General features: G+C 42.0%; 1 protein-coding gene across 1 annotated transcript in view; it reads left to right on the forward strand.

Moving 5' to 3' along the window:
* Positions 1-1765: 1765 nt before the first annotated feature.
* Positions 1766-27057, forward strand: part of TNFSF11 (TNF superfamily member 11) — a 31075-nt gene continuing 5783 nt past the window's right edge. Inside the window, exons 1-2 of the mRNA XM_032402485.1 lie at positions 1766-1996; positions 8295-8462. Of these exons, the coding sequence (XP_032258376.1) occupies positions 1766-1996; positions 8295-8462 (399 nt within the window). The remainder of the gene's footprint in view (positions 1997-8294; positions 8463-27057) is intronic.

Raw genomic sequence — 27057 nt, forward strand, 5'->3', positions numbered from 1 at the left:
ACACAGGGCTCAATCGCAGGACCCTGAGATCATGACCTGAGCTGAAATCAAGGAGCCACCCATGCGCCCCAGGGTTTAGATGTTAAAATGCATTTTAAACTTCTTTGATCTTAATAAAGATCTACAAAAAAGATGAAATATGGAATTGTTTTCCAAAAGAAGACTAAAGAGGAAAATAACATCTTATCCTCAAAGTTAACAAACAAAAAGTAGGGAGAGGCCCAGGTCTGCATGGAGTAGAAAATTAATGTTAATTACTTCTATACTGGAGTCTGAATTTTTTTTTCCTCTCTTTTCCTATCAAACTTGTTATACATACACACATAAATGCTAAAAGGATTTTTTTTATTTGAACAGACCATTTCATTTGTACAGATGCTTTTTTAAATCCAACCTGGTTGCTCTTCCTCAACATGTGCTATGTTCTAAGTGCTCACCTGAGTGCACTAGCTTTACTAACTTAGAGATGTGTCATTTGTGAGAAATCTTGCCTAGAGAAGAACACATTAGAGAACTATGCAGAAAGAGAACACAAAGTTAAAAAGGATTCATGAAATGTAGAACACCACGAAGGTGGAATTTTCATAGGTGTCTCAATTGTCCAGCACCCACTTCCCTTACTTCCTGCTGAAGATGTATCAGAATTTGTGAGCCTAGTCCATATTTTCATTTTCTCACCGAGGGGCACAATTCCGAATAGGGGCTTTTTAAAAACCCTTCAAAGTTTTCTTTAGCAATGAAACTAACATTTAACTTACACCTTCAACCTTGTGTAACATTCATCTTTCTCCATTCACAGTCATGAGCTCTCCCGGGGCTCCCTATATCTTAGTGTATACCCCTCTTATCTTTAGGATACTGAAGGAAAATAACCGTCAAGCAGTCGGAATGCCTCGTGACGAACCCTGTCGGAATGTAACATATGGTCCTATATATGAAGCTACTGGAGCCTCCCCTTCTCTCTGTACTGTTTTCTTTTCCTAGCTCAGAGTTGATGCCTATAGGCTCTCTGCTCCCACATTCAAAACCTGCCCTACTCAAAGCCACTCTGGGGGTGCAGAAACAGGGATTTGGGACCTGGGCTCTGGTTTTCTAAGGCTGCCAAAATTATTCGGAACCTACATTTGGAACCATGATAGAGGCCGCGCCCTCAGGATCCCCAAGGATATTCCTTGTTGAATTTCTTTCGGGGTGATGGAAAGGAGGACAGGATCACCAAGAGATCACAGATCACCAAGTCCAACTTCCTAAATCCTATAGGAGAAACTGAAGCTCAGGGATGCTAACTGCCCGTCTGTGATGTCACCTTTATCCTTATCCTTAACCGGGGCACCATCTGCCTCTCCCCCGGCCCATCTCTTGGCGGCTGAGGATGAGCAAGTGGCGTCTGGCTCCGCTGGAACAACCCACGGCCCTTACCCTCTGAGAGCGCTGATGGGGAGGAGGCCGTTCAGAGAGAGTAAGAAAGCGAGGGAGGAGAAAGGAAGGAAGGGGAGCCAGAGGTGGGAGTGGAAGAGGCAGCCTCGCCCGGGGCTGATTGGCTCCGGAGGCCAGCCCTCGCCAGCGGTTTATAAGAGTTGGGGTAGCGGGGCGCCCTGCCCGCTCGCCCGCGCGCCCCCCGAGCAGCGCCCGGCTCTGAGCGCCCCACGTCGAGGCCCGCCTGGCCCCGCGCCGGCTCCGCGCCGTCTTTAGAGGTGGTCGCGGGCAGAGGCGAGGGAGGGAGCGAGCGAGGGAGGCGAGCGCCGCAGCCAGCCGGCCGAGCGCCATGCGCCGCGCCAGCCGAGACTACACCAAGTACCTGCGCGGCTCGGAGGAGATGGGCAGCGGCGGCTCGGGCGCCCCGCACGAGGGCCCCCTGCACGTCCCCCCGCCGCCCGCGCCGCCCGCGCCGCACCAGCCCGCCGCCGCCTCCCGCTCCATGTTCGTGGCCTTCCTGGGACTGGGGCTGGGCCAGGTGGTCTGCAGCGTCGCCCTGTTCCTCTACTTCAGAGCTCAGGTGAGTGCCCGCCTCCCCGGGGGTCCGCCCACCTCGTCCCTTCCGCACTCGTGGGAAACTGAGTCCGGCCGCCCGGCTCGGCTCCCCAGATCTTGCATATTCGGGAGGGGAGAGTGACTCTAAAGAGGGTGCGTCCGGCTCGGCCCGGGGACAGCCCGGCGCGGGGCCCGGCGCGCTCGCCTCTGCTCTCCGCTCCCGCCCCTGCCCCGCAGCGGGCCGAGGCTGGGCTCGCCGGGCCTGTTGCGTTTGAATTTCCCCCGCGACGCAGCATTGGCCGCTCACCTCTAATGGATGATTGCACACTCCCCCTACAACCCCTTCCATTTCTAATCTGGAGCTAAGAATGAACTTAACGTCTACTTAGGGGAAAAATTGAGCGCTTAGGCGGCAACCCTGTCCCTGCGCGCCCACCACCTGCAGAGGGTTTGGTTCGTGGGGCTGGCTGCTTTGCAGCTGGGCTCCGGGCCGCCGTGCTGGAGGGGAGCGCAGAGCCGAAGGTCGCGCGCGGTGCTTGCACTGCAGGCAGCCGCTGGAGCACCCAGTGGAGATGCCCAAGGCGCCTGATGGGCCAAGTGACAGTGCGAGACAGGTTGCGGGACAGGGGCTCCGCTCGCGCGGGGTGCAAGAGGAGGGAAGGACCCCGTGCCTTCCCACTGAGGTGGGCGGAAGAAGGAAGCAAGGTGTGTGATGGTGGTGAAGTTCTCACCCCTGACACAGCCTCGCTACAATCTAGCAAATAACTAAACTTCTAAACGATGAGAAAGAGGGCTGGGAACTGCAGGGAAAGATAGTAGAAAGGAAGGGGTAAATCTGTAATATTATGCTTTCTGGTGGTTTATGCTCTTGCGTTTTCTTGGAAATTGCAGTGCAGTTGGTTAGATTCATTCAAATGTTCTTGTCTGGTGCTGTGAACTCTTTCTCAGAGGAAGTGGAGGGCTGACTGTGCAATTTTTTTTTTTTTTTTATGGGAAAAGAGAGTTGGGTTTGGACTTCATTGGTTTTCAGATTCAAAGGTGATTACTAAACCAAATTGAATGCATCCAAACACGGCATTGCTTGGATTGTATGGGTTTTTGACATGGGCCAGAGTCTTGAACTCCGTTACTTGTAATCATAGGTTTTCTGTTAAATATTCATTATCCACTGTTTTGTGTTTTATAGAGCAAGTTTGATTATCTACTTAAAAAAAAAGGTAGAAATACTATAAGCAATACTTTAGGACACTTGTATTTGCATCTTAATAAAAATAATCTTTGCCTATTGATATATTTTTTCTTAACAAAGCAACTTTTGCAACAAAGATTACACACATCTATATCAAAGTGATGAAATGTTTTTTGTTCTTCAGAGTGTGATGCAGTCAAGAATGAGTGGTTCACCCATTTTCCCACCCAGTGTTCTCCTTCCATGTAAAGTCTGTATCTGTTGAGTGTCTACACTGCAGATGAGACTATTAAGTGCTATGGAATGGGAGTTAAGGATCATTAATTCAATTCATAAAATATCCACCTACTATGTGCATTGCATGGTGCCAGATTGGTACCTATAACAAAAGACTTAAAATTCTTAGTCAAACAAGAGAGCAGCATTCAGAAAAAGGAAAAAAGATGCAATCATTCTCTACTACTTTTTATCTTTTCTAACACCTTAGGAATATGGCATTTTCGTAGCAGTAATTGTGAAGTGAGTGTTCAGCATCGAAAGAGCAGTGGGGAATGAATGAGCTCTAGGGAAGATGAGCAGGTTAGATTGATGGGAACCATGGAAACGGGTGTGGCCATGTAGAAAAGAGTGGCATGTTGGGCTCTTAGGAGAGACGTTCTGCATCTCCACAGCAATATTAATGGTCTGGTAGGCTCGGGGGTCTGTCTGATGATCACTTATTGTAATTTAGCAGTCTCAACGTTACATGAGTAATAGTGAAGCTCTCAACACCCTTTTCCAAAGTAAAAGACCAATTAGTAAGCCTACCTAGAAAATTTTCATTTGTAGATTTAATGTCATCAGATTTTATAGGTAGAGTTTTCCTAAATGCCATGAAGAATGGGTTTCTCTAAAACTTATGCCAAATATATTAGCCATTACTCCCGAACCCCATTTTTGTACTGCACTTTTAAAGGGGCATCTTCTTTAGAAAGAAGTTATACCAGGAGCAATGTGTTCATAGGAAGACACCACTAGATTTGGTTGTGTTTTATTGAGTATATAGTATCTACCTTTGATACCTAAAGGAGTCCTAATCATTTGGAGATACTTTCTGAAGGAACGTACAAGTGAAATGCTGTGATGTCTGGCATTTGTTTCAAAATAATAGGTGGGGAGGGTTCGGGGTACGGAAGTGGTTGCTTATAGATGAAACAAGATTGGCCATGGGTTGATAATTGTTGAAGCTTGGTGATAGGTTTGTGGGAGTTCATTCTACAATTCTTTGCACTTTTACGTATGCCAGAGGCCCTCTTTCAAATTTCTACTAGCTAAGAGAGTAGACTCGATTTGACCCATCACTAATATAACATTTTTACTCATGTCAACTCCTTCAGATTAGAAGTTGGTAGCAAATAAGAGATACCTTTTTTAGTTCCACTAAAGTCGTAAGTGTCAACTACTTGGGGTTTCTGAATGCATCCGAATTAGAATGAAATCATTTAGGATCAAGTAACATGTTTGCAGTTTATAGTAAACAAAAGAGAAAAAGGAGCCAGTTCTATTGTTTCTGTTTGGGGGGGGGTTTGCTATGTAATTCTTCAAGAAAAAACCCCACTTAATTTAGTTTTATATGCATTTAGAAGAATGCCCAGAATAGTGTAAAAATTACAGTGACTTTAAAAAATGTTTCCCCTTCTCAACTCATGTTTGAATAGTTAAAAATGAATCAGGCTCCCAAATGTTTGCAGATTGCCTGTGCCCAGATTGAAAAGAAAAAAAAAAAGTACTAGATCTAAAGTAGATTGGCTTTTCCTCCACCAACCTTGCCAAAGAAAAAATAACATGTGGTTTGTGCTATATATTTACCACATAGTATTCATACTTTGGTTTGCAAAGAAGAACAAGAAAAAAAAACTTCCAAAAAGTTGCTTGAAAAATTGATGCGCGTGCTTTCTTTCTTTCTTCTTTCTTTCTTTCTTTCTTTCTTCTTTTTCTCTCTTTCTTTTTCTTTCTTTTAACATCCATATAACCATATTCAAAGTTTGGATTTTAGCTACAAGGTAAGCTTTTCAGAAAACTCAATCTCCATTGCCCTTTGAACTCCTTCCCCCAAACGCCCAGTATGCACACCAACCTCCCTGGGTGTTTGTTCCCCAAACTAGAGAGCAGTCACTACTGCGACTCTGATGTGGAGGTGTGACTCTCATGTGGAGGTGTGCGGGCTGCCTGTTTGAAAAAACAGATAACGAAGTAGCACAAATGTCAAGCATCCTGCCTCATTTAACCCTACACATGATCACATTTCAAGGAAGTGTGTTTTTTTTAAAGACTTTCATTTCAGATGAACTACATCATCTGATAAATGCATTTTAAAGTCTTTTAAATCAGATATTCAAGGTTTATAGAATACGTTCAGACATTTCTAGGTACAATGAAGTCATTTGTAACTCAGTTCACAGTAATTTTTTTTGATGAGCTTCTGCGTTCCTCTGTTGTGTACAGTATGTTCAAGAAGGGAAGGACTGCCTGTTCTGCTCACTACATCACTGGCAGCATCGAACCCAGTGCCTGGTATGTTCAATTGACTGAAGAAGCTTTTCAAATGATTCACAACACTAGAAACTTGCAGTATGGAAGTTATCTAATGAGTAGCTAAACTAGACTAAAAAGTAGCATTTTCTTCAGTCATGCAAATTCTCTCTCCAGACTAGAGAGAGAGGGTGTGGGATAGGAAAGTCCTCTGTTCAGTCACTGGACCAGCACCGTGGGGTGCCCCACACCTTGCCCTAGGGTCTTCCCCGCATGGAGACTACCAGAGCAGAGGCCCCCACTGGTGTGTGTGTTCTGCCAGCCCCCACTCCTCAACTCCTCTCTTTTCTCCTGGTCTCCATTTTGGACAAGGGAGAGCTACAAGACACTGGAACAAGAAAGACGTCTGGTTGCAGGTTAACAAGACATTTCTAAAGTATGGCCTTTAAATAAACAAAATAAATGACTATCGAAATTAACTATGCCACGCTTTCTTTTGGGAAAACAATTGATGACTTTTATATATGTTTTAGTTCTCGTGTTGCCTTCCTAAACAGTGGTTCTCCAGCGCACATTTGAAGCCCTTGGGGAGAGAGATTTAGTTGGCCCCTACCTTCAGGGATGTGGGTTCAGTTGGCTGGGGGTGGCATCTGGGCCACCAAAAAGTGGAGACTTTTTAAGAGACAGGGGACAAAATCTTTGTGTTACATTTCTTTGCATCAGATCACTAGCCATTATTATTGTCACAAGAGTTTTGTACTAACTGCTATTGCTTGTGAAAAAAAAAAATTAAAATTGGTGTCCAAGGAAATTTCGAGAGTTTTTAAGAGCAGAAAATCTATATTTGTACATTTCATATTTGAAAGCATTTCTTCTCCAACTTTCATGTACTTAGGGAGGACCTGGGATCTAGTTAGGATGCAGATTCTCAGGCGGCGCACCAGGGACCTGAGAGTCTGCATTTCTAAAGAGCTCCGGGTGAGCCCGTGAAGCTACAGGTGCTCGGACTCTACTTCCAGGAGTGACAACATGGCGGACAACACTGCTTCCAGTTGATGGCGCTTAGTCTGTAAGCAGGCCTGGAGCTCAACCAATTTTAGGGTCCCCAGGCATTTCCCCGCGAACACCACATTGTTCCTGTAGCTCAGCAGTTCCCTGGTGGTGAGCCAACTGAGGCCTTGTTATGATTCTTCCTTCTTGACGTCTGAACCCAATGACCCTTCATATCAGCTGCCCAGGCTTCTCTGATTTTGTGGGAAACTTAGTGGCATAAGTGAGCTTTTTAAAAAAAAGTGTGATTGAAAAGCTTTCCTTATATAAAAACTCAAATATTCTGATTTATACTGATTATTGTAAAGAAAATATGAAAAATAAATATGGATTACAAATAGTTTTGCTTTGTTAAGGACACCTCTCCCATATGCAAGACTGAAATAATAAAATCTGTATTAGTGGGTGCACGTGTGTTGAAAGGTTATCATTCATTTTGAGAACCTCAGATATGGATAGAGTACTTTCCAGTTTATTTCTGATGATTGGTTAATAAACCTACCCATCTTTTTTGATTACTTTTAAGAAGATAAATCAGGCACTGAGAGAGCTGGTATTAATTCACTGAGCTTATATTATAAACTTCTATAATTTTTCCTTTCTTCATCCAGTCTGTACCTACTAATGAGCAAATGCACGCAAGGTCCCTTGAATTTTTGAAAGAAGAGGACAATAAGTTAAACAATTATTATTAAAACAATTGATAGCTAATTATCTCTACCCTCTGCTTGGCAGTTGAAACTCCTACAAGGGCTTATCAGAACCTCAGGAGGAAGGGTTAGACAATTGCAAGAAAAGAGTACTACTTAAAGAGATGTGTATGCAGACAACCAGCTAACAACTCGATGGGGATATTTTGGGTGGGACAATCCCTTACGTTGTAGGAATTTTCGCATCTCCCCCTGCAAGTATCCATACAACCTGCTCACCCCATACAGCCTTCTTCATCCCATGTGACATTAACTTTTGCCCCCTGACAGACATACCACTCCAGGTTAAGAAACACTGATGAGAGTTTCAACACAAAGGGAAATTATGCTTCTGGCTTTACGTTTTTTGGGGGACCTAGGAACTGGATTTCTCCCTCCCTTCTTTGGCTGATTAAAATATACATTGATTAAGGGAGAAAGGCCAGACAAACATGGTGGCTAAAGATGGTGTTTATTTCACCTGATTTTTGTAGGCTTCATGCTTTGAATATCCAAGTGAGTTTCATCATCCTACCTAGCATGCTGGGTATGACTTAAAGAGAAAAAGCTTTCTCTACCTGCACTGACCACACATGATTTTCCTCGACGGTCCTCCCCCCATGAGGACTTTCACGTTGGCAGACAATTTTGATCATTTCCCCACGATTCACACATGTATACTTGTGTTGTGAATCATAGCTGCTCATAAAAATGAATTAGAAGTCAATGTTTCACCAATTTGAGGGGAACTGTACTCACTATTAATTGTTGGGGACATAAAGACTCTTGTAAGAATGAATTTTTTTGTCCTTAAGTCAGTCACACTTTATTAAATAGCAGAATGATCAATGATAATTACTCCACGTCCTTTTTTTTTTCCTCAGATGGATCCTAATAGAATATCAGAAGATGACACTCACTGCATTAATAGAATTTTCAAACTCCACGGAAACGCAGATTTGCAAGATACAACTCTGGAGAGTCAAGAAACAAAATTAATACCTGATTCGTGTAAGAGCATTAAACAGGCCTTCCGAGCAGCTGTACAAAAGGTGAGTCCACATGAGGATATAAGTCAAGGGTCCGCACTGACCCTGCTAATACCGAAAATTAATACTGGCTGAGTGCTTTTGACTTTGTTCTTTTTCATTTTTATAATTTGTAAAAGAGCTAAAGAGAATTTTTAGAAGAGATTAGTAGAATTCTTTTGAAGTTGGTAGTGGCTTCTTAGGATGACTAGAGACATTCATGCACATATTCTTTCCTTTCCTTTCTCTTTTTCTTTCTTTTTTTTTAAGAGGAGTCATTTAAATTCATACATTGAAGGAGGACAAAGATAGTTTGTGGTAGTTAATGGGTCAGTTTGCTGGTGTGAATTCCCTGCCCTAGAAACCATTCCCTCAATTTATAGGACACCCTGCTATTTCCTTTACATTTGGTTTTGTAAAGGTAGGATCTCCTATTCCACATCTGTTGGTCCAGGACTCTGTTAAAAATAACAGTTCTGTACCTCTGAAACAAATAATACATTATATGTTAAAAAAAAAAGAAGAAGAAGAAGATAGCAGGAGGGGAAGGATGAAGGGGGGAAATCAGAGGGGGAGATGAACCATGAGAGATGATGGACTCTGAAAAACTGAGGGTTCTAGTGGGAAGATGGGTTAGCCTGGTGATGGGTATTAAAGAGGGCACGTACTGCATGGAGCACTGGGTGTTATATGCAAACAATGAATCATGGAACACTACATCAAAAACTAATGATGTGATGTATGGTGATTAACCTAACATAATAATAAAAAAAAACCAAGCTCATGCAAAAAAAAAATAATAATTGTAAGTGGTCCGTTGTTGTCATCTGTGGTGAGGAGGTAAGCAGGCAGAGCAGGAAGTGACGTGGTGGGCAAGGTGGAAATTCTGTGTCCATCTTCTCATCTTCCAGGAGAGCTGAGTGAGAAGGGAGGAGATGGGGATGGGAGAGACCAGTGACTTCTCTTACACCGACAGCTCCAAGTGAGAAACATTGCAATTAATAACTGCGTGTTCTACTTTTCTGAATAAAGTCACTTGAGAATTTTGCGGCTGTGGAATTATTTTACTTACTGACTCCACCAAAAACTGGGTAGAACCCAGTGACTCCAGTGCATGCCTGCCTGCGCACATTGCATACTAACATGCGCATCTGTGTGGATTCTTGCATCGATCCATTTATCCCAGCCTCTAGTATGCAACTCCCTGGGCTATCTCTGATCATCTTAGGGTAAATCCTAAAGTTGTCAAACTCCTTATATCTAAATTGCATTTTAATTTAGTCTATTTTTAAAAGATTCACAGATAATAATAGCATTTTAAGAAAAGAGGATATGTACTGGAGGTAGGGAGATGAAGCTGTTTTGTATCTAAAGTTGATATTTGCTGTATTTTGTCAAATCTAAGATACCACCAATTTTTAACTTATGTCATTATTTCATGCATCACAAAGAAAGAAAGAAATGTCGACAAAAATATTAAACACAGTGGCACCGGGGTGGCTCAGTCGGTTAAGCATCTGCCTTCGGCTCAGGTCATGATCCCAGAGTCCTGGGATCGAGTCCAGCATCGGGCTCCCTGCTCCACGGGAAGCCTGCTTCTCCCTCTCCCTCTGCCTCTCTCTCTGTCTCTAATGAATAAATAAATAAAATCTCAAAAAATATGTTAAACATGATCATCATAGATTCTGTTTACATCTTAATTTCAGAGTTACTAAAATGTAAAACAAATGCATCAGAGAATCGATGAGATACATATTGCTTTAATATCTATAAGAGCATACCAGTTATACATATTACATTTTTGTTATAATTTAGTGTATAGGTGTTTAGCTTTATGCAGTAGATATATATTTTAAAGCGTGGGCTTAATTTGATCTTTTTGTCTTATATTGTAATTGTTGGGCTATAGAAACAGCAACTCTGCTAGTCTGTTCATTTTTATTGTTTGTTTTATGTTTCATTTTCATTGGTCTGCTTTTTTATCCCGTCTCCCAAATGTTGGGTAATCTATCTATAAACAATGATTTACATGTACTAGAGGTAATCTATTACTTAAAAACAGAACCCCTAATTAAGGTTATTCTGGTTAGGTAAATTACTATCTCCTAATTTACTGTGTGAATTGACCCATATTGTACCTCCTTACAATGAAGAGATAAGTTTTAATTTCATGGGTGTCCTGGTTCTTAAGAATTATCCTTCGGGGTTTTTTTCTGGAAGAATAGGATCAGCCAAGATAATTTTGAAAATAAAAAATATTAAAAACGGATACCATTAACATTTATTTAAGAGAATGCAAAAGTGGTTCATCTTAATGGGTCAAGAGAGAAAAACATTAGCATCTCGTAGATACTAAAAAAGTGATTGACAAAATTTCATATTTATTTCTGATGTTTAAAATCCATTAGAAAACAGAACCAGATGGATTCTTGATGTTTTCCTAAATACCTCAAACTAAAAGTTAGCTTAATGGGATGAAAAACAGAAACATTTTCTTAAAGTCAGGGACACCACAAAGATGCCTAGCGTCCCCCACATTATTTAACATTGTTCAGAATACACGAGCTAATGTAATCATATGAGAGAATAAAATAAGAAAATATATGAATATATACATATACATATATGAAAGCAAAATTTGCATGTGATATGATTGTATACTAGGGTAAATTCGAAAGAACTAAAAGGCTGCAAGCAAAGTCAATCAGTTTGTAAAAATTAGTAAGTAATAATCACTAGCTGTCCCCATTTCAAACAACAATTAGGAAACACAAATGAAAAATTCCATTCATATTGTTTAAACAGCCCTAAAAATGAACTTAACAAGGCACAGATAAAGCTTATGGAGATTAAGCTAGAAAACTCTACAGAGGCATTTACAAGGGAAAGATGTAACTATGCAAAGTCCTGATCCGTGGGAGACCAAACCCCTTAGAGTAGACTTTACTGGATGTGTGTGAGTGTGTGTGTGTGTATGTAATTTAGTACTATATAACATTATTTTAAATAAGTGGGCATAGTTTGAATGGTTCGAACATGGCACTGGGAGGATTTGTTTACAATCTTTAAAAAGTAATCGCCTTACCTCATGTCCTAAGTGGAGACAAATCCTGCTGGAGAGAGTGTTGGTGGCCCAATCACTTCTCCAATCTTACACCTTCTGTTGCCTCAGTTTCTGCCCCCACCTGCCCAATCAGAACTTAATACCTGTTTGTTGTCCCATTTCCTTTGAGCTTTCTAAGTGAACTCTCTAGATAGAACAACAAACCGGTTTGTACTTAAAATGAGCAATAATGGCAGAATTTTCAGTATTTTAAGAGTGCCCTGGGGCCTTGGTGCCTCGTTCCAAATAAGCAACACTCATTATAAGAGATTCAGTACCTGGCCAGCCAAAGGAGAAAGATTGGTGGGCAGACAAGAATAATCAACTCTTCTCATTAAAGGCACACGGTTTTAATTATATTTACAGATTAGTATGACTCACAGGATGAGGAGAACTTTATTTTGCTAATAGCACATTTTTTTATAAGATCTTACCCTTATTCATGGGTAATAACATTATACACAGGCAATCCTTTTTCAAGAGTAAGGAGCTGTCATAATATACCCATGGGTGTTTGGAGGTAGAACATGCCATTTCTTCCCCCAGACAAGAGGATCTTTAGGAAGGAGACGAGCGTTATCCATACCTTATCATTAGAATCAAGCCATGTTTATTAAGCGCACATACCGTGCTAGGCACGTTGCCATAATTTTTCCTATACCCAAGGACTTACTCTTCTCTTACCCTCGCCAAAGAGTGATTTGCCAGCTGTGTTATCCTTTGATGAGAATTATTGGTTAATATGACATTCTTTACATCTTGCCAAAATAATCCGATTTCTCATTTCTCTTGCCAATGCTGAAAATAGAATGGAAGTATCAGGCATTCATAAAGTAGGTTTGTATCTTAGTTTTAGTTCTAATATAGATATTGACTGAACCCATAAAACAAAATGACATGTGAGGTTGCAATCATTATTGAAAGATCAAACCCATCCAGTGGTAACAAATGCCAGACATAAGCACAATATTCCATTATATGTGTGCAAAAAGTGCTGTTTACCCAGCCCGTCTTTGGTCAGACAAGTAATGCTGTTTTTCCCCCTTTTTTGTTTGTGGCTGGGCTTTCTTGGCTTTTTTTCCCCTTTAGCACAGAACTCTGAAAGCCTCTTAGTGATCCAGATCTACCAACCACAATTTACAAAGTCTATCATAACAGTCTATGACAATAAAGAAAACACTAGTACAAATATGGTGTCCAATTTATAAAGCAATTCTTGTTTCCAGCTTTGGCAGCCTCTCTGGCCTCTGCTAGCCTGAGGAGTGGAGTGGAGAGCTCAGGCCCTGAGCAGGGGCACTTGGCCCTTAGCTCTCTCGGCCAGTCTCAGTGGAAAACCATGTGTTTAGGCACTAAATATACATCCTGAGCACTCTGGGCTGTGACTCGGCAGGATTTTAGTATGCCCAGTTGTTGATTTCACACGAAGTACCTCTTTGTGAAAAACTTCCTGAAACTTACTATGAAAAGTATTTGAAAGAATGATGTGGAGGAGAGAGATCAATGCGGGATGTTTAGTGCGTTCAAGATGACCCCCTCGCCCAGGATGTGGGAAGGCAGCATGAAGATTTACATGTACATGGATTTTTTAATATTAGCTTTTAAAACATCTTAGTGACTATTCTATAATGTACTTAGTATACAAGAATATTTTATTCAATACTTAAATTAATAAATATGTATGTTTGGGAGCATTAAAACTTTTTCCCTGAAAGAGCTGTACGATTAGAAGTGTTTAGAGGTCACAGAACAAACCTGCAAACTCCCATCAGGATGAGAACTACAGCTGTTTTGCTCACATTTGAATATGTCACACATAATGTAGTCTCAAGAATGAAGGAAAAGAACAAATAAATGATTGATGACTTATGGAACTCTGTGAACTAATATTTTTAAATAAACATGGGTCATTGACCAACTCATAAAGCCAGAGTGTTAGTACCCTGCTTCCCATTTATCTGGTGTCTTAACCAATGTTATGGTGGATAATTATTAATATTGTCACCTGAGGCAGTAAGACCTCAATACAGATACAAAAGTACCGATAATTTTTGTTGAAAGTTATCTCCATCCAGACTTTTTCCTTTAGGCATGTTTTCCTCTGGTCTCTGCAATTTCACTACAGAATACGAAAAGCCAAGGATGATAATGACTACCAATAACTATCTTTTGTTGGCATGTTCTTGACTAACCATTTCCTGGAGTCAGGAAACCTCTGAGCCTCCAAAGGCTTACTGGAAAATGGGGAGTAAAACCAGAGCCAACATTATTGAACAATTAATTCTTACCTGGAATTCTTGTTTTATTCCCTGGGGATCAGTACATATTTGGTCTCATCTCCTACAGGATTCACAGTGTAAATTAAAACTATCTCCTTATATTAAGAATGGTGTACCCAAAGATATTCAATGCTTTGATCCCTCAGGAAATAGTCACTGTTATTTGGCACAGTCCAGGCTGCTGTAACGAAGAGAACCGTCGTTCATGAACTAAGTAAGATGGAGTTTTTCCCTCTCCTGTGCAATAATCCGGGGGTGAGCAGTCCAGGGCTAGGAGGGAGGCTCCTCCATCTTCATCTGGTACCTTCTGTACTTTCCATCTCTTGGTCCAAGTTGGCTTTTCCATTTGTTGCCATTTCCAGACATAGGAAAGGGAGAGAAAAGGCCAAGAGTGGTACCTGGGAGCTGAGATACCATTGATTCTAGTAGCATCCTCTTGGCTGGAAGTTACTCATAAGACCACGCCTGGCTGTAAGGGAAGCAGCACAATATTATCTCTAGCTGAGCAGACATTTGCACCAAGGCTTGAGGAAGGGGGTTGCCCATAACTCACTGGGAAGAGAAGAGGCTGCATTCTAGGGGACAGTGACCAGTCTCCAATACTCACTAAACCCTGTCTAGGCAGGAAGATAGGCTCACTATATGAGCAGAGTTAACTCTGTGAATACAATACAGTAAGTCTATGAAAAATTGGAATGGCTAAGATTTTGTTTTCCTAAAATTGAAGTGCCTTAAGATTATTTGGATTCCAGGAGACAGAGAAATTTAAAAGTGGATTTAACAGCATGCATTTTTTGAAGGAACTTTCGAAGATTTGTTTAGACATACACATCTCCACATCTGTGATCTCTGAATGAACCTTGATTGTCACCTACACAGTTTTTAGTAGGTTTTATGGATTCAAGAACATTAATTTAAAGCCAAAAAGTTTATCAGATTAAGTGGTTGTGTTCTCCATAGAGGGAGCTGATCCTTTAGAATTCTGATGTCAGTTATTACAAGAAGACTATTCCCATTTTTAAAACTAAAGTACATAAGAAATCAACTAAAATTTGAGTAGATCTTAACTACTTATGAAATTGTAATCATTAGAATCATTTCTCTAGAGTTGTTATATACCATTATTTCTCACTTGCTTTTTAGTTAAATACACACATAACAAACACAAGGAGAAAAATTAAACCCCATTCATTATCACTTTGCTGTTGTATGTGCATATGTATCCCAAGAAAGCTGCTTGTAAACCCACAAAGAAACTTGGGGTTTGGGGGCACTGGTGTTCCCAAATGAAGATGTTAGTCATGTAGTGGTTTTCCAATGGGATTTCATCTGCGCCGTAACAGTTTTGGGAACTGCAATTCAATCAACCCCAATCATATTTAGCATTTATGAAAACTGTCTTTATGGGAAAGCTGAAGTAAGACCCACAGAATTTTCCTACAAAACCAAGGCCAGCTACTGCCCTTGACCCAACAATAGGCCACTGGCTGTGATGTGCTCAGTCTCAGGGAGACCCAGGGCAAAAGGTAGGAGGGTTTGCAAGAGGGAAATAACAGTGAGTGGCATCATCAGAGGTGGGCTTATCTGTGTGCTAGAAGTATCCCAGGGTGGAAGAAAAGATATTTTGGAACAACATTCTTAAAGAAACAAGAGATAAGGAAAGACATACCTGGAAGAGAGCATCTAACTATGTGGCTTGGGATCTTGACCTACAATTTTAGGAGTGAATAAAACTCGGGGTCCTTGGTTAGAAGGGAAGGTGGCAAAGGATAGATTGTATTGCTCCCCACAGAGTGGCTCATCTTAGGGGAAATAGAGCCTGTGGAACTGGAGAGTGATGTTCCCTAGAACGGTGTTTCCCAAGCCTGCTTAAGAATCCCTTGGGGACCTTACTTAAAAAATAAATAAATAAACCAGATTGGTCACAAAGATTTGGTAATTCAGTAGCAGACTTTGTGATTTCAGAAATCCTCTCCGAGAAAGACTGGCCTGTCTTTAAAGGAAGGCTTCAGGGTGGGAACAGAGATAGCACCTGGGACCAAGAAGGTGTACTAAGCATCCTAAGAAGATGTGAGAGCCAGCAGAGTCAGGGAAGCCTTTGGTGAATTTAAGTGGTGGATGTGAAGAGAAGGAGCCAGCCTATGGTATGGAAATGTGGGTTTTGAAAGTTGCAGAGAGCGGTCTGCAGCTAAGATGATGAGACAGATGTTTGCTTGAACCTTTTGAGATTCAGGGTCTGAGAGGGTTCTGTTCTCACATCACTTTCTCATCACTGGGTGCTGCCCTAGCCTCCAATCTTTGCCCTTCGAGAACACTAGGTGGTGTTGGTGGTGGTGGTGGTAAATATGATAATGATAACTATAAATCAGGTGGCTCATATTCATCAGAAAGTTTTGGTGAGCTCAGAACCTCTTCCTCCCAGTGCCTATGCCTGCTTCCTATCTTCTTGAACCCTTTCATGGTGAAGGACCATATTATCGTCTCCATCCCCCCAGCCAGAAGCCAGAAGATCGTCTCACACTCTCCATCACTAACTCTTTACTTGGCCCCCATCCTGTGAGTTCTACCTCTTCACAAAACCTTCAACTACTTCTCTCTACCTAGTTCCTACTGTTGTCACCTTAATGCAGGTGTCACCAACATCGTTTCTTGCCTGGATCACTGCAGGTGGCCACCCCATCTATAGTCCCACTGCCTCTAGTCCATCCTCTCCACAGCTGAGTGACTTCTAAAATGCAAATCTGAACATGTCCCTTACTTTCCTGCTTAAATAATCTTTCAGTGGACCCCCGTAACCAACAGGATAAAGTCTGAGCTGCTGAACATATAACACAGAATCTTTTGTGCTCTGGAAACCCTCATTCCAACCCCTGCCTCTCCAGGCTCATTACCTTGTGTGCCATTCCATCACCCACCAAGCTTGTGCTCAGTGGGGCCCTACCACAGTAAAATGCTAGAAGTTCCTTAACCTGGCTGTGCCCTTCCCCTTCTGCTTCCCTGCTGTGATCCAAAGCACAGTGAGGGCAAAGATGCTATCTCTCCCAGAAACACAGCACCTTCAACACACCATAGGATGCCTGCCCCCCCCTTCCCCTGCCCCAGCAGCCTTCATTAAACTTTGTGGAATGGATGGATGGGTGAATGAAAGATGGGCGTTTCTGTGTGGTCCTTTATATGTTATTCCAGGCCTTTCCTGTGTAGTCGGTTCTCTGTCTTTCAAAATTCAGCTCAGGCATTACTTCTCGAAGGAGGCCCCCACTGATGCCTGCCTGCCCACCGTTGGGTTAGAAGCTGTTCCTGTGTGTGTGCCCAGAGCTTCTTTGTTCACTCCTGTCATTCAGGGCATCCATTGTAGGAGCTTGGTGTGGGGCTGACTCACTCAAGTGTGAGCCTTCCAGGACAGGGACTGTGTGATGCTTAGTTTCTCTCTCCAGTGACAGGCACACAGCAGGTGCTCAGTGGAAGTTTGAAGAACTGGCTTAATGAGTGAGTGAGCTCTGCTCATCCCTGCTCTTGGTGTCATCAGATGGCTGTTGGTTTGCTCTTGCCAGCAGCTAGCCACATTATGTATGCTCAGAAAGATTCACAAAGGGCTGGAGGTCACTCCCAAGTGTGATGCTTGTCCTGTTTCTTGGAGGGGGCCGTTTCTGCCTTTGGGGCATGAACACATTAAAGGACCTTGAGGCTGGAGGACCCTGATTAGCCACCCTGCCCCTTCCTTCCTGGCCTCATTTGTCCTCAGTGGCTGGTCTGGTACCTCTGTTCCCCTTGGCATCATATTCCTAGTAGTCCGATACTTTGGTGAGGGTCTGTGAGGGTAAGCCTCCTTTGGAGGCCACAGGGTTCTGTGGATGTCAAAGCTCTGTCAGTGCAAGGGGGCATCAGTATTTCAAGTGGCAGAAGACAGCAGAGACAGGATAGATAGCACGCCTGGCCCAAGATGCCGCACTGCAGTCACTCCTCCAGGCCCTTAGATTAAACTTCTTAACCGAGGACTATAGTGCAAGACATTTTGAGATTGGGCTCTTTATGAAGACTAATATTGCTGTCATAAGGCTACTTTAGGAAAACTCTAGGGCACCCTTAACTGTGGCAGAAGGTTCCTCATTTAAACCATGAAGGTTAAACAATAAAAACTAATCTTCTCTTCCCAGCATAGTCAGCACACTGCCAGGAAAGCATCACTCTGTTCTAGGAAAACAAGGGCACGCTCTTCCTCAGCCTTTTGGTGGCGAGAGTACATTTTCTGTTTGCAAAGACGTATCTTTTCCAATCAGCAGACTTCTTTTGGGAGAAATGAGCCCCCGGTGACTATGCTTGGGTGGGAGGAGGAGACCAACGCACATCTTGGTAAAGTTCTTCACTGAGAAATTTCCAGAAGTGGTCATGGGGTGGTGGTGGCTGATTTAGTTAGGAGACAAACAAATTAGGAGGTTAAGAGGTAGGGTGCTGGGGTGTGGGCTGTGGATAGAATCTGTGTTGAGAAAACTTTGCTCTGGGTGAATTCTGTAAATCAGTAACTTATATTAAGAAATAAAGAATTTTAGGGATCAAAATGTAGAGTTGCAAATGAGTCAGAGATGGCTCTTCCTTTCGGGTTTAGTGGGCCCAGTGCCCCATCCGCCGGCTCCCCTTCCTGCTGCTAGCTGGGCCACTGGACCCACTGGACCCAGTCCTCCTCCCCTTGCGCCCCTCCCACCATGGGGATGGTCAGGAGCTGCCCTTCCCCCTCGCTAGTGCTCCTCTCTTGTCCTGGTGCCCTGGAAGACTACAATTCAGGGCACGTGGCCTGAGAAGCACAAACTCTGCTATACCCTTCATAACATGTATTTAAGTGACAGCACGCTCAATGGATCCTGCTCTTAAAGTTCTTTGCTTTGAGGTTATTTTGAACTGTTACCACAGACAGTTCATTAGGAACTATGGGGCCCCCCCTTCATCCAGGTGCCTATAAAGTGTTCCCCCATGTCCTGTGGATTAGAAGGTCAGTGTGAGCTTTAGGGGAGGGAGGAAAGCAAGAGGCTGAGACATCTATATTAATGCTGTCTCTTTAGTTGTTGCACGACACCTGGGTATTCTCTCTGGGGCTGGGCATGCTTTCTGTGCCTTGTAAGGCAAGAATACCAGGCAAATAAAATCTTTCCAAATAAAGACGAGCTACTGATAAGACAGTAAGACGTCTCTCTGAGAGAGCACTTGGAGACCATGTCGGTATGAACCGGAGGGCAAGATACTGACTATAAGTAGCTTGTGTGGCTGGTAGACCTGTGGTGTCCCACAGTGGCCTCAGTGGTGGGTTTGGGGGCTCAGGGCGGGGAATAGCAAGGGAGCCTGAAGCAGTAACCAGGACATCTCGCAGGGCCTTCTAAGCCCAGGTGAGGAATGTGGACTTCCTCCTGAAGCCTGTGGGTGACTCCTGGAGGATTTTCAGAGAAGGACCAAGCTCCTCTGTGTATTTTCGGATGCTCCAGCAGCAATGGGTCAGTTTGAGGACAGCAAGAGACTGGGAGAGGAGGTAGGAGGCGATTATCATAATCCTAACGAGAAATGATGAGAGCTTGAAGGAAGGCAGTTGTACTTGGCGGAGAGAGGAGGGGATGGCTCTTTGAGCTGTTTATGTGGTGGAAGTCTCCAGGACTTCTCTGCAGGAATGGGAAACTGGCTATTCATTTTCAGAAACAACCCATGTGTGGCATTCATGTGCTAACTCGGCTGATGAATACCCTATTCTTGTAACTTGGTTGGAGAAGAATTACGTGAAGGGTATCATTAAGATGTTAAAATGAATGCATTACATATGTTAACAAGTGTGTGAACCCTGTATTATATCTGGCAAACGGGGTGTTAAATCCTCCTTCAACCAGCCAGATGTCCCTGCAGCTGCTGTGGGTGCTGCAGAGGGAGGCAGCCACCTGAGACCCCAGCTATGAGCTGGTGCCAGTGGTTTCCAAAGCATCTGGCTGTACAAATTCCTTCTTCTATGCTCTGCCTGACAGGCACCGCATGGATCACACAATTCACGTCCCAATGCACAGGTGGCATTTTCAGTCTCAGAAGCTCAACCTCCAGTAACTTGACCTTTTCGGGGAATTTTTACAGCTAAGAATGTCCTCCGTGGGAGCTTCAATCAACTTCTGTCATTTCGTAAGATAATAAAACACTGCCATCGAGCAAATAAGACATTTTAATAACATGCTATCATGGAATAGCATGGAATAGCATGGAATGCTATCAAAGTCTTGTTTGGGGCAGTGGTCCAACTGAGTTTGCAAAAGCTTAACATTTGCTGTAAATGTTGAAATTACCTGGAGCAAAATTTTCATAACTCCACAAAGGAGCTGAAAATACTCCTAGGTGTTTGTATTTATTCTTATAGAGTACAATCTCTCCTAAGTGGCTTTGATTAATCAAGATTGAGCCAGTTCTGAGAGGTCTCCCACCTCCCTATGTTTGGCGAAAGACCCTAAAATATTTTAGAAGATGTTTGAAAGAGCCTGCGCCCACAGACTGAAGACCCGGTCTGCACTCTTCAAATTTACCCTACCACACTCTGGGTATTGTTCTTCTTGGATGTTGAGTTCGGGAGAAGTCGAAAAGAAGCAATCCTAGAGACCACAGTTACACAATCACAAAATCGATCTTTTGTGTGCTTTCTTTCCTGGTGGAGGAATTGTGAAATCACAACATTCTTCTATGAGTGAAATAAAAGTCGAAATTAAAAAAAAAAATTGTATCGGTTGTTTTCTTGACTGTTCAGATGTACTCTGACAGCAAAGATGAAACATTAGTGCAGTCTCAAAAGGAAAATACCACAATGAGAAGATTAAAAAATGTTGTGAAATTTCCTCAGCGGTATTGTTTTGAGACTTTGGAGTGGGGGCGATTGCACGATCAGGTCTGCAAAGCCTGGCTGTGGCGTCCCGGGCTTGTCAGTGTTGGACAGCGTTCACTAGGTGGCAGTATGTCAGAGGGTTTCTTTTTTTCTTGAATTGGCAGCAATTTCTTTGGCTGCCTACCAGTAGTTCGCTTTTTCTGTTTGTTTTGAAGGGTTAAATGAAGCTATCATAATCGAGGCCCAAATTACGCTTATCTAAAAATGCATAATTCTGCTGAAAAGCCTACTTGTTACAGTGTGACCATAAAATCAATTCATTCATTCATGTGAGTTTTCTTAGTCACTTATAGGTAATGATCCTAGTTGTCATGGGTAGTTTGTAGAAACCAGGGGGCAATTCTTTTTGTCCCCTGCAAGTAACAGATGCTAAGCATACTGTATTCTGAGAAGGCAGATCGCTGGTCTTCCTGAGGAGCAGACATCAGGTTCTCTTTTGTGGCTCTTAGTGAAGACCTTAGAGAAAATTGCAGGGAGGACTTTCTGCCCAGATTTTTCACCTTGGAAAATGTTTCTGGCTCCTGCTAAAGGCTGTTTGCTGGGAGGTGTGTCAAAGCTACCTATCCTTCTTTATGATCGTGTAGACCACATATGCACAGGATGTTTATCCAGAGACTCAACTTTTTTTTTTTTTTTTTTAACTTACAGCTGGATTTAAAATAAGATAAACACACATAATATTCTAAAAAAGATCTCTTTCATCTGAATAATTTGTTCATAGGAAAGGAGCTGGGATATTCTTTGTAGTGTTTCCCCAAATTAGATGATCAGAACTTTTTGAATTCAAAGAAACCAGAAGCAATGTCTGAATGATAAGATCTGAGAATAAAGAACTGTACATTTTAAGACACTCTAATTAGTGTGACAGAGGTAGAGGACTAGAGTGGATGAAAATAAATGTAAATGCGCTGCTTAGAAAATAAATGGAATTGTCAGTTGGGGTGAAGTTTCAGTACTCATTTAGAAGGGTTTCCTATAATCTTGAAAATTAAAAATATTAGGGGGGCATTCAAGAAAGATCCATGCTTAGCATATACATAGCCAAGTATCTGTTGTTTGAGAAAAATGACAAAACAGATTTGCTCCTGCAAATGGAGTGGACTCGGCAGAGTCACATTTGGAGATGTGATGCCCCTCATGCCCAGGGTCTGCAGGCCCTGGTTCGGGCACTTCACCAGCCAAGCCCTGAACATGACTCAGCCAGTTCTGAGCCTGTTTGCTGAAGACCCTGGAAATTCGGAGACCGTATTTCCTGATGTCAAACTCTTTTTTTGTCAGATTTTCCAAGCAACCTGCAGGGACTCAGCAGTCAGATCCCCAGTGAAGATAAGCCTCCTTTCAGACTTTCTACTTCAGGGAGGAAAAAAACCCCTAAGGATTTCTTGACAGGCATAGAGGAAGAAAAAAAAAAGATCTTTTTTTTTTTTTTAAGATTTTATTTCTTTATTTGAGAGAGAGAGAGCATGAGAGAGATCATGAGCAGGGGAGAGGGGCAGAGGGAGAAGCAGACTCCCCACTGAGCAGGGAGCCTGATGTGGGGCTCAGTCCCAGGACTCTGGGATCATGATCTGAGCCGAAGGCAGACGCTTAACTTACTGAACTACCCTGGCCCCAGGGAAAAAAGATCTTTTCCCCTCTCCCCACTTAGGTTCTCCGGTTGGGGCTTTGTAAATTAGACTGATAAAAGCAAGATTAATGAAAGAAAAACATATGCATGTATTGAATGTATGTTTCCTAAAGAAATGAAGACCTGAAGAAATGGTTAGCCTGACTGGTTTTTTTTTTTTTTGTTTTGTTTTTTTTTTTTTTTTAAAGATTTTATTTATTTATGACAGAGAGAGACACAGCGAGAGAGGGAACATAAGCAGGGGGAGAGGGAGAGGGAGAGGGAGAAGCAGGCTTCCCGCTGAGCAGGGAGCCCGATGCAGGGCTCGATCCCAGGACCCTGGGATCATGACCTGAGCCGAAGGTAGACGCTTAACGACTGAGCCACCCAGGCGCCCCCTGACTGGTTTTTATACTAGGTTTGATGGAGAGTGGAAAGGTGTGGGAAAATGTGACAGGACAAAAGGGCCTGTTGCTTCAGGTTCTTCTTAGCATCCTTACATCTTAGAGATAAGGATGCTCTTTTCTGCCAGTTAGGAGGAGAGCAACTCTCACATGAGGGTCTTATGACCGCTTCAGAGGAGAAGGACGAGGGTCCTTCCTGCACCTGCCACTTCTCAAATTCCTTCAGCTTAAATTATTCAATATGCTGAGGCCTTATATTTTGGAGTAGCATATTCTGAACCCCATGAAGGACCATTGAAACTTTTCTGCCAGCTTTCAGGCATGTATTTGATGGCCACCTCTTATAAAGGGAGAGTCAGAGACAGAAGTTCAAGTCCCAGCTTTAATTAGGAGAGTCCTTATTCTCTCAGCCTCCATTTACCAGTCCAAAAAATGAGGTTAGTGATAGTTACCCAGCCTCTGATTCTAATAAGAATCAAATACGATAGTCCAAGGGAAAATACTCTGTTAGCTACACATGTAAGGGATTATTTAATTTTCAGCATGAATATGTGGAATATATGTAAGTTATGAGAATATAATAAATCTATGGCCAAATACAGACCACCAAATAGCCATTCATGGGAGCACTCAATCAGTAATAACGTTTGTCAATGCCTGCCTTATGTTAGAATCACCTGGAGAGATTCCTTTAAAAAAAAAAACCAAATTAATATCAGACTAATTGCATTAGTTTGGGTGGAGTTGGGGCCTGGGCACCCAAGATGTAGTCTTAGAAGAATGTTCTGTTTATGGTTGGCATCTATGCACATCAACTAGAGTTCAAAAAATTGGGGGTGAGGTAGGGATACAAGAAGAGATAATAAGAATACATTTTTTGTGGCCTCAGGTCGTAGAGACATCATGCACTGCCTCTTCACATGGAAACTTCTCTATAGGATTTCTGAGAAGAATTGCAATTTTGGGTACCTAAGAACAGGTATAACATGAAAGCAGCATTACGTGAGGGGTCTCTAGCTAGAGTTCTAATTCATCCTGGGTCAGGACACATTAGGGTTTCTTTGTTTGTTGTTGTTGTTGTTGTTGTTTGGCGGTTTTTTTGTTTTGTTTTGTTTTGTTTTTTAGCAGTCATTGAAAGTGCTTCTGAATGGTGCTGGTTATTGAATTTTCTTGTAATGAAAAGTTTCCGTGACAGCTCTGACCTAGAAGCCCCAGGAGAATTTTATTCCCAGGTGGGAAAGAACAAACTTTCCCTGCCCATTTCATCAGTGACTTTAGTCTGCTGCTTCTTTTGCCCGAGTCTCAACCTTCAAACAAATGTCAGATTGGCCCATCTCTGAAATCTTTTGGGATTTCAGGGGGATTGCTGTTCTCGAATTGAGGCCCTAGGCCAGCAGTACTAGCTCACCTGCTAGAAATGCAAATTCTCAGGCCCTACCCAAGACCTACTAAGTCAGAAACTCTGTTTCAGTGCGCCCTCTGGGAGACTGTGATGCATGCTCAAGTCTGAGAACTGCTGAGCTAGCACATAAGCTCTTCCCTTGTTTTTCTCAATAAAAGGTGTGTTTTTCTCCATAGAAAAGCACGAAGCAGACATTTGTAGACATATGCCATACTTAGCTTTGCTTCATTCCCCCTCTTCCCTCTCCCCTCTGAGGATGAGGCAAATCAGGGCTCGAGGGAAAATGAAGGGTAGCTTTAAATTCCCGAATTACTCTGTCATCAAGGATCCTGCTCCAATCTTTTAAGAGATAGTAATCAGGTAAAGAAACATTGTACATATAAGTGTATAAAGATATTCACTATGTATAAAGATATTATATTGTAAATGTATAAATATATATACAATGTATATCTCTATTATAAATGTATATATAATGAATAAAGATACATTGTATATGTGTGTGTATATATATATATATATATATACACACATATATAACACTGTAAAGATATACACATGTAAAAGATATACTATATATACAAATGTGTAAAGATACACACAATGTATAAAGACACACTGTGCCTCTATAAATCTCTGTTATAAATACAGGGGAGACTAAACCAGGAAATTCCAGAAATCAGAGTACCATTGGGAATCCAGAAGTTATAAGAAGAGAGTTGGGATATTAGAGGTCAGCAAGGGAGAAAAATAAATCTTGGATGGAGAGGGAAGGATAAGGCCTGGGAAGGGCCATTGCCTTGCGCCACTTGCCACAATTTGCCTAGAATTTCCTACAAACAGTGCTCCAGAGTTCTGCAGGGCAGTGCCCTGGGTCAAGGCAAGGGCAGAAGTTAGCCCTGGATGAGCGCCCAAGGTTTCTTTGTAAAAGTCAGTCACACTGTGACTTCTTTAGGTAACAGAAAACAGTTGTGCTATCTCCTCCAAGGGTTTTTAAAAATAGAATAGATTCTTATCTCTCTTGAGAGTCCTGAAGACAGAGAGAAAAATCAATGTTATCGTCTCTAGAATCCTTCCAACTGTTAACAGTTGAAGTTGTGTTTGCCTCTATCTATCTCTATCTATCTATCTATCTATCTATCTATCTATCTATCTATCCATCATCTACCTATCCATCTATTATATATCTATCATCTATCATCTATCTATCTATCTATCTATCTATCTATCTATCTATCTATCATCTACCTATCCATCTATCATCTATCCATTATCTATCTATCCATCTATTATCTATCTATCCATTATCTATCTATCATCTATCTATCCATCTATTATCTATCTCTCTATCCATTATCTATCATCTATCTATTATCTATCTATCATCTCTCTATCCATCTATTATCTATCTCTCTATCCATTTTCTATCATCTATCTATTTATCTATTATCTATCTATCATCTCTTTATCTATCTATCCATTATCTATCATCTATCATCTATCTATCTATCTATCATCCATCTCAAAGCCCTTATCTCCAGACACTCAAAGAACTTAGGTTATGTGGCTAATTTTTTAAATATCACGGGATGGAGCTGGGGGTGGGTGGGAAACGGTTAGCATGGATGGTCATCCCAATAATAGAGAAATTAGGAATCTCTCCAAGAGTGTTTCTAGTATCTAGGTATTTGAATTACCAGACACTCTGCTAAGTGCCTACATGCATTACCTCATTTAATCTTAATCCCCACCTTATGATAGAGGTGCTATTAATATGGTTAGTACAGGTAGGTGGCTGATAAGGGATTTGAACTGAAGTTAAACCTGACATTTCACCCACTCTATCTTAATATTTAATGGTAGCTAAAGTCTTGATTCAGATGGGCATGCAGTTACTTACCTATTGGATCTTTCATTTCAGGGCTCAAGTCGAGATATGCAATTACCTGTGCTCTTTACATACTTGTGTTCTTTCTTTTTCTGGTTTGAGTTTCTTTTTTTTAAGCTTTTATTTATTTATTTGAGAGAGAGAGCAGGAGCGGGGGGTGGGGAGGGGCAGAGGGAGAGGGAGGAGCAGACTTCCCGCTGGGCAGGGTGCCCAGTGTGGGGCTTGATCTCAGGATCCTGGGATCATGACCTGAGCCAAAGGCAGATGCTTAACCGACTGAGCCACCCAGGTGCCCCATTCTGGTTTGAGTTTCTAAACCTCTATTTGTGGCTGTATTTTAACTTAATTATTGATACTCTAAAAGCTCTTAGACTTCCATATAGTACTTTAAATGCACTGTGATTTTTTTTAAATAAAAAATTAACCATTGGGAGCTAAGCATTATTCACTTTCCTGTGAGCTGAACTTCAGTGTGGTAACAGGAATTCACTAAAAAATAGACATAAAAAGAGCCTCCTTAAAGATTTAAGAGGGTCATATATTTTGTGGTAATTTTTATTTTCCTAGTTAACTTCATCTTCATTTGTGTATCTGCTACAAATTCTTAATTATGCTTAATTATTCCAGGTTTTATAATTTACATTGTCTTTTATTTCCTCTTATTGTCCAAAGTATTTTGTTAGATAGTATGTGTGTGATCTACTTTTTAAGCATATCAACATAATTCTTTGGGATGAGCTTCTCTTTTTTTTTTTTTTTTAAGATTTTTTTATTTTGGAGAAAGTGAGCATGCAAGTGGGGGGAGGGGCAGAGGGAGAGAATCTCAGTCAGGCTCCCCACTGAGCACAGAGCCTGATGCAGGGCTTCTCACAACCCTGAGACCATGACTTGAGCCAAGACCAAGAGTTGGACACCCAGGCACCCCAGGTTGAACTTCTCTTGATATCTACCTAGAACACCAAAGAATTTCACGCTTATGTACGTCTGGCATATTTTGAAGGAAAGAAGATTAATTTATCATACGTCCAACAATCCTAAATTCTTATGG

The sequence above is a fragment of the Phoca vitulina genome, unplaced genomic scaffold (genome assembly GCF_004348235.1).
Source record: "Phoca vitulina isolate PV1807 unplaced genomic scaffold, GSC_HSeal_1.0 scaffold5, whole genome shotgun sequence".
Taxonomy (NCBI): domain Eukaryota; kingdom Metazoa; phylum Chordata; class Mammalia; order Carnivora; family Phocidae; genus Phoca; species Phoca vitulina.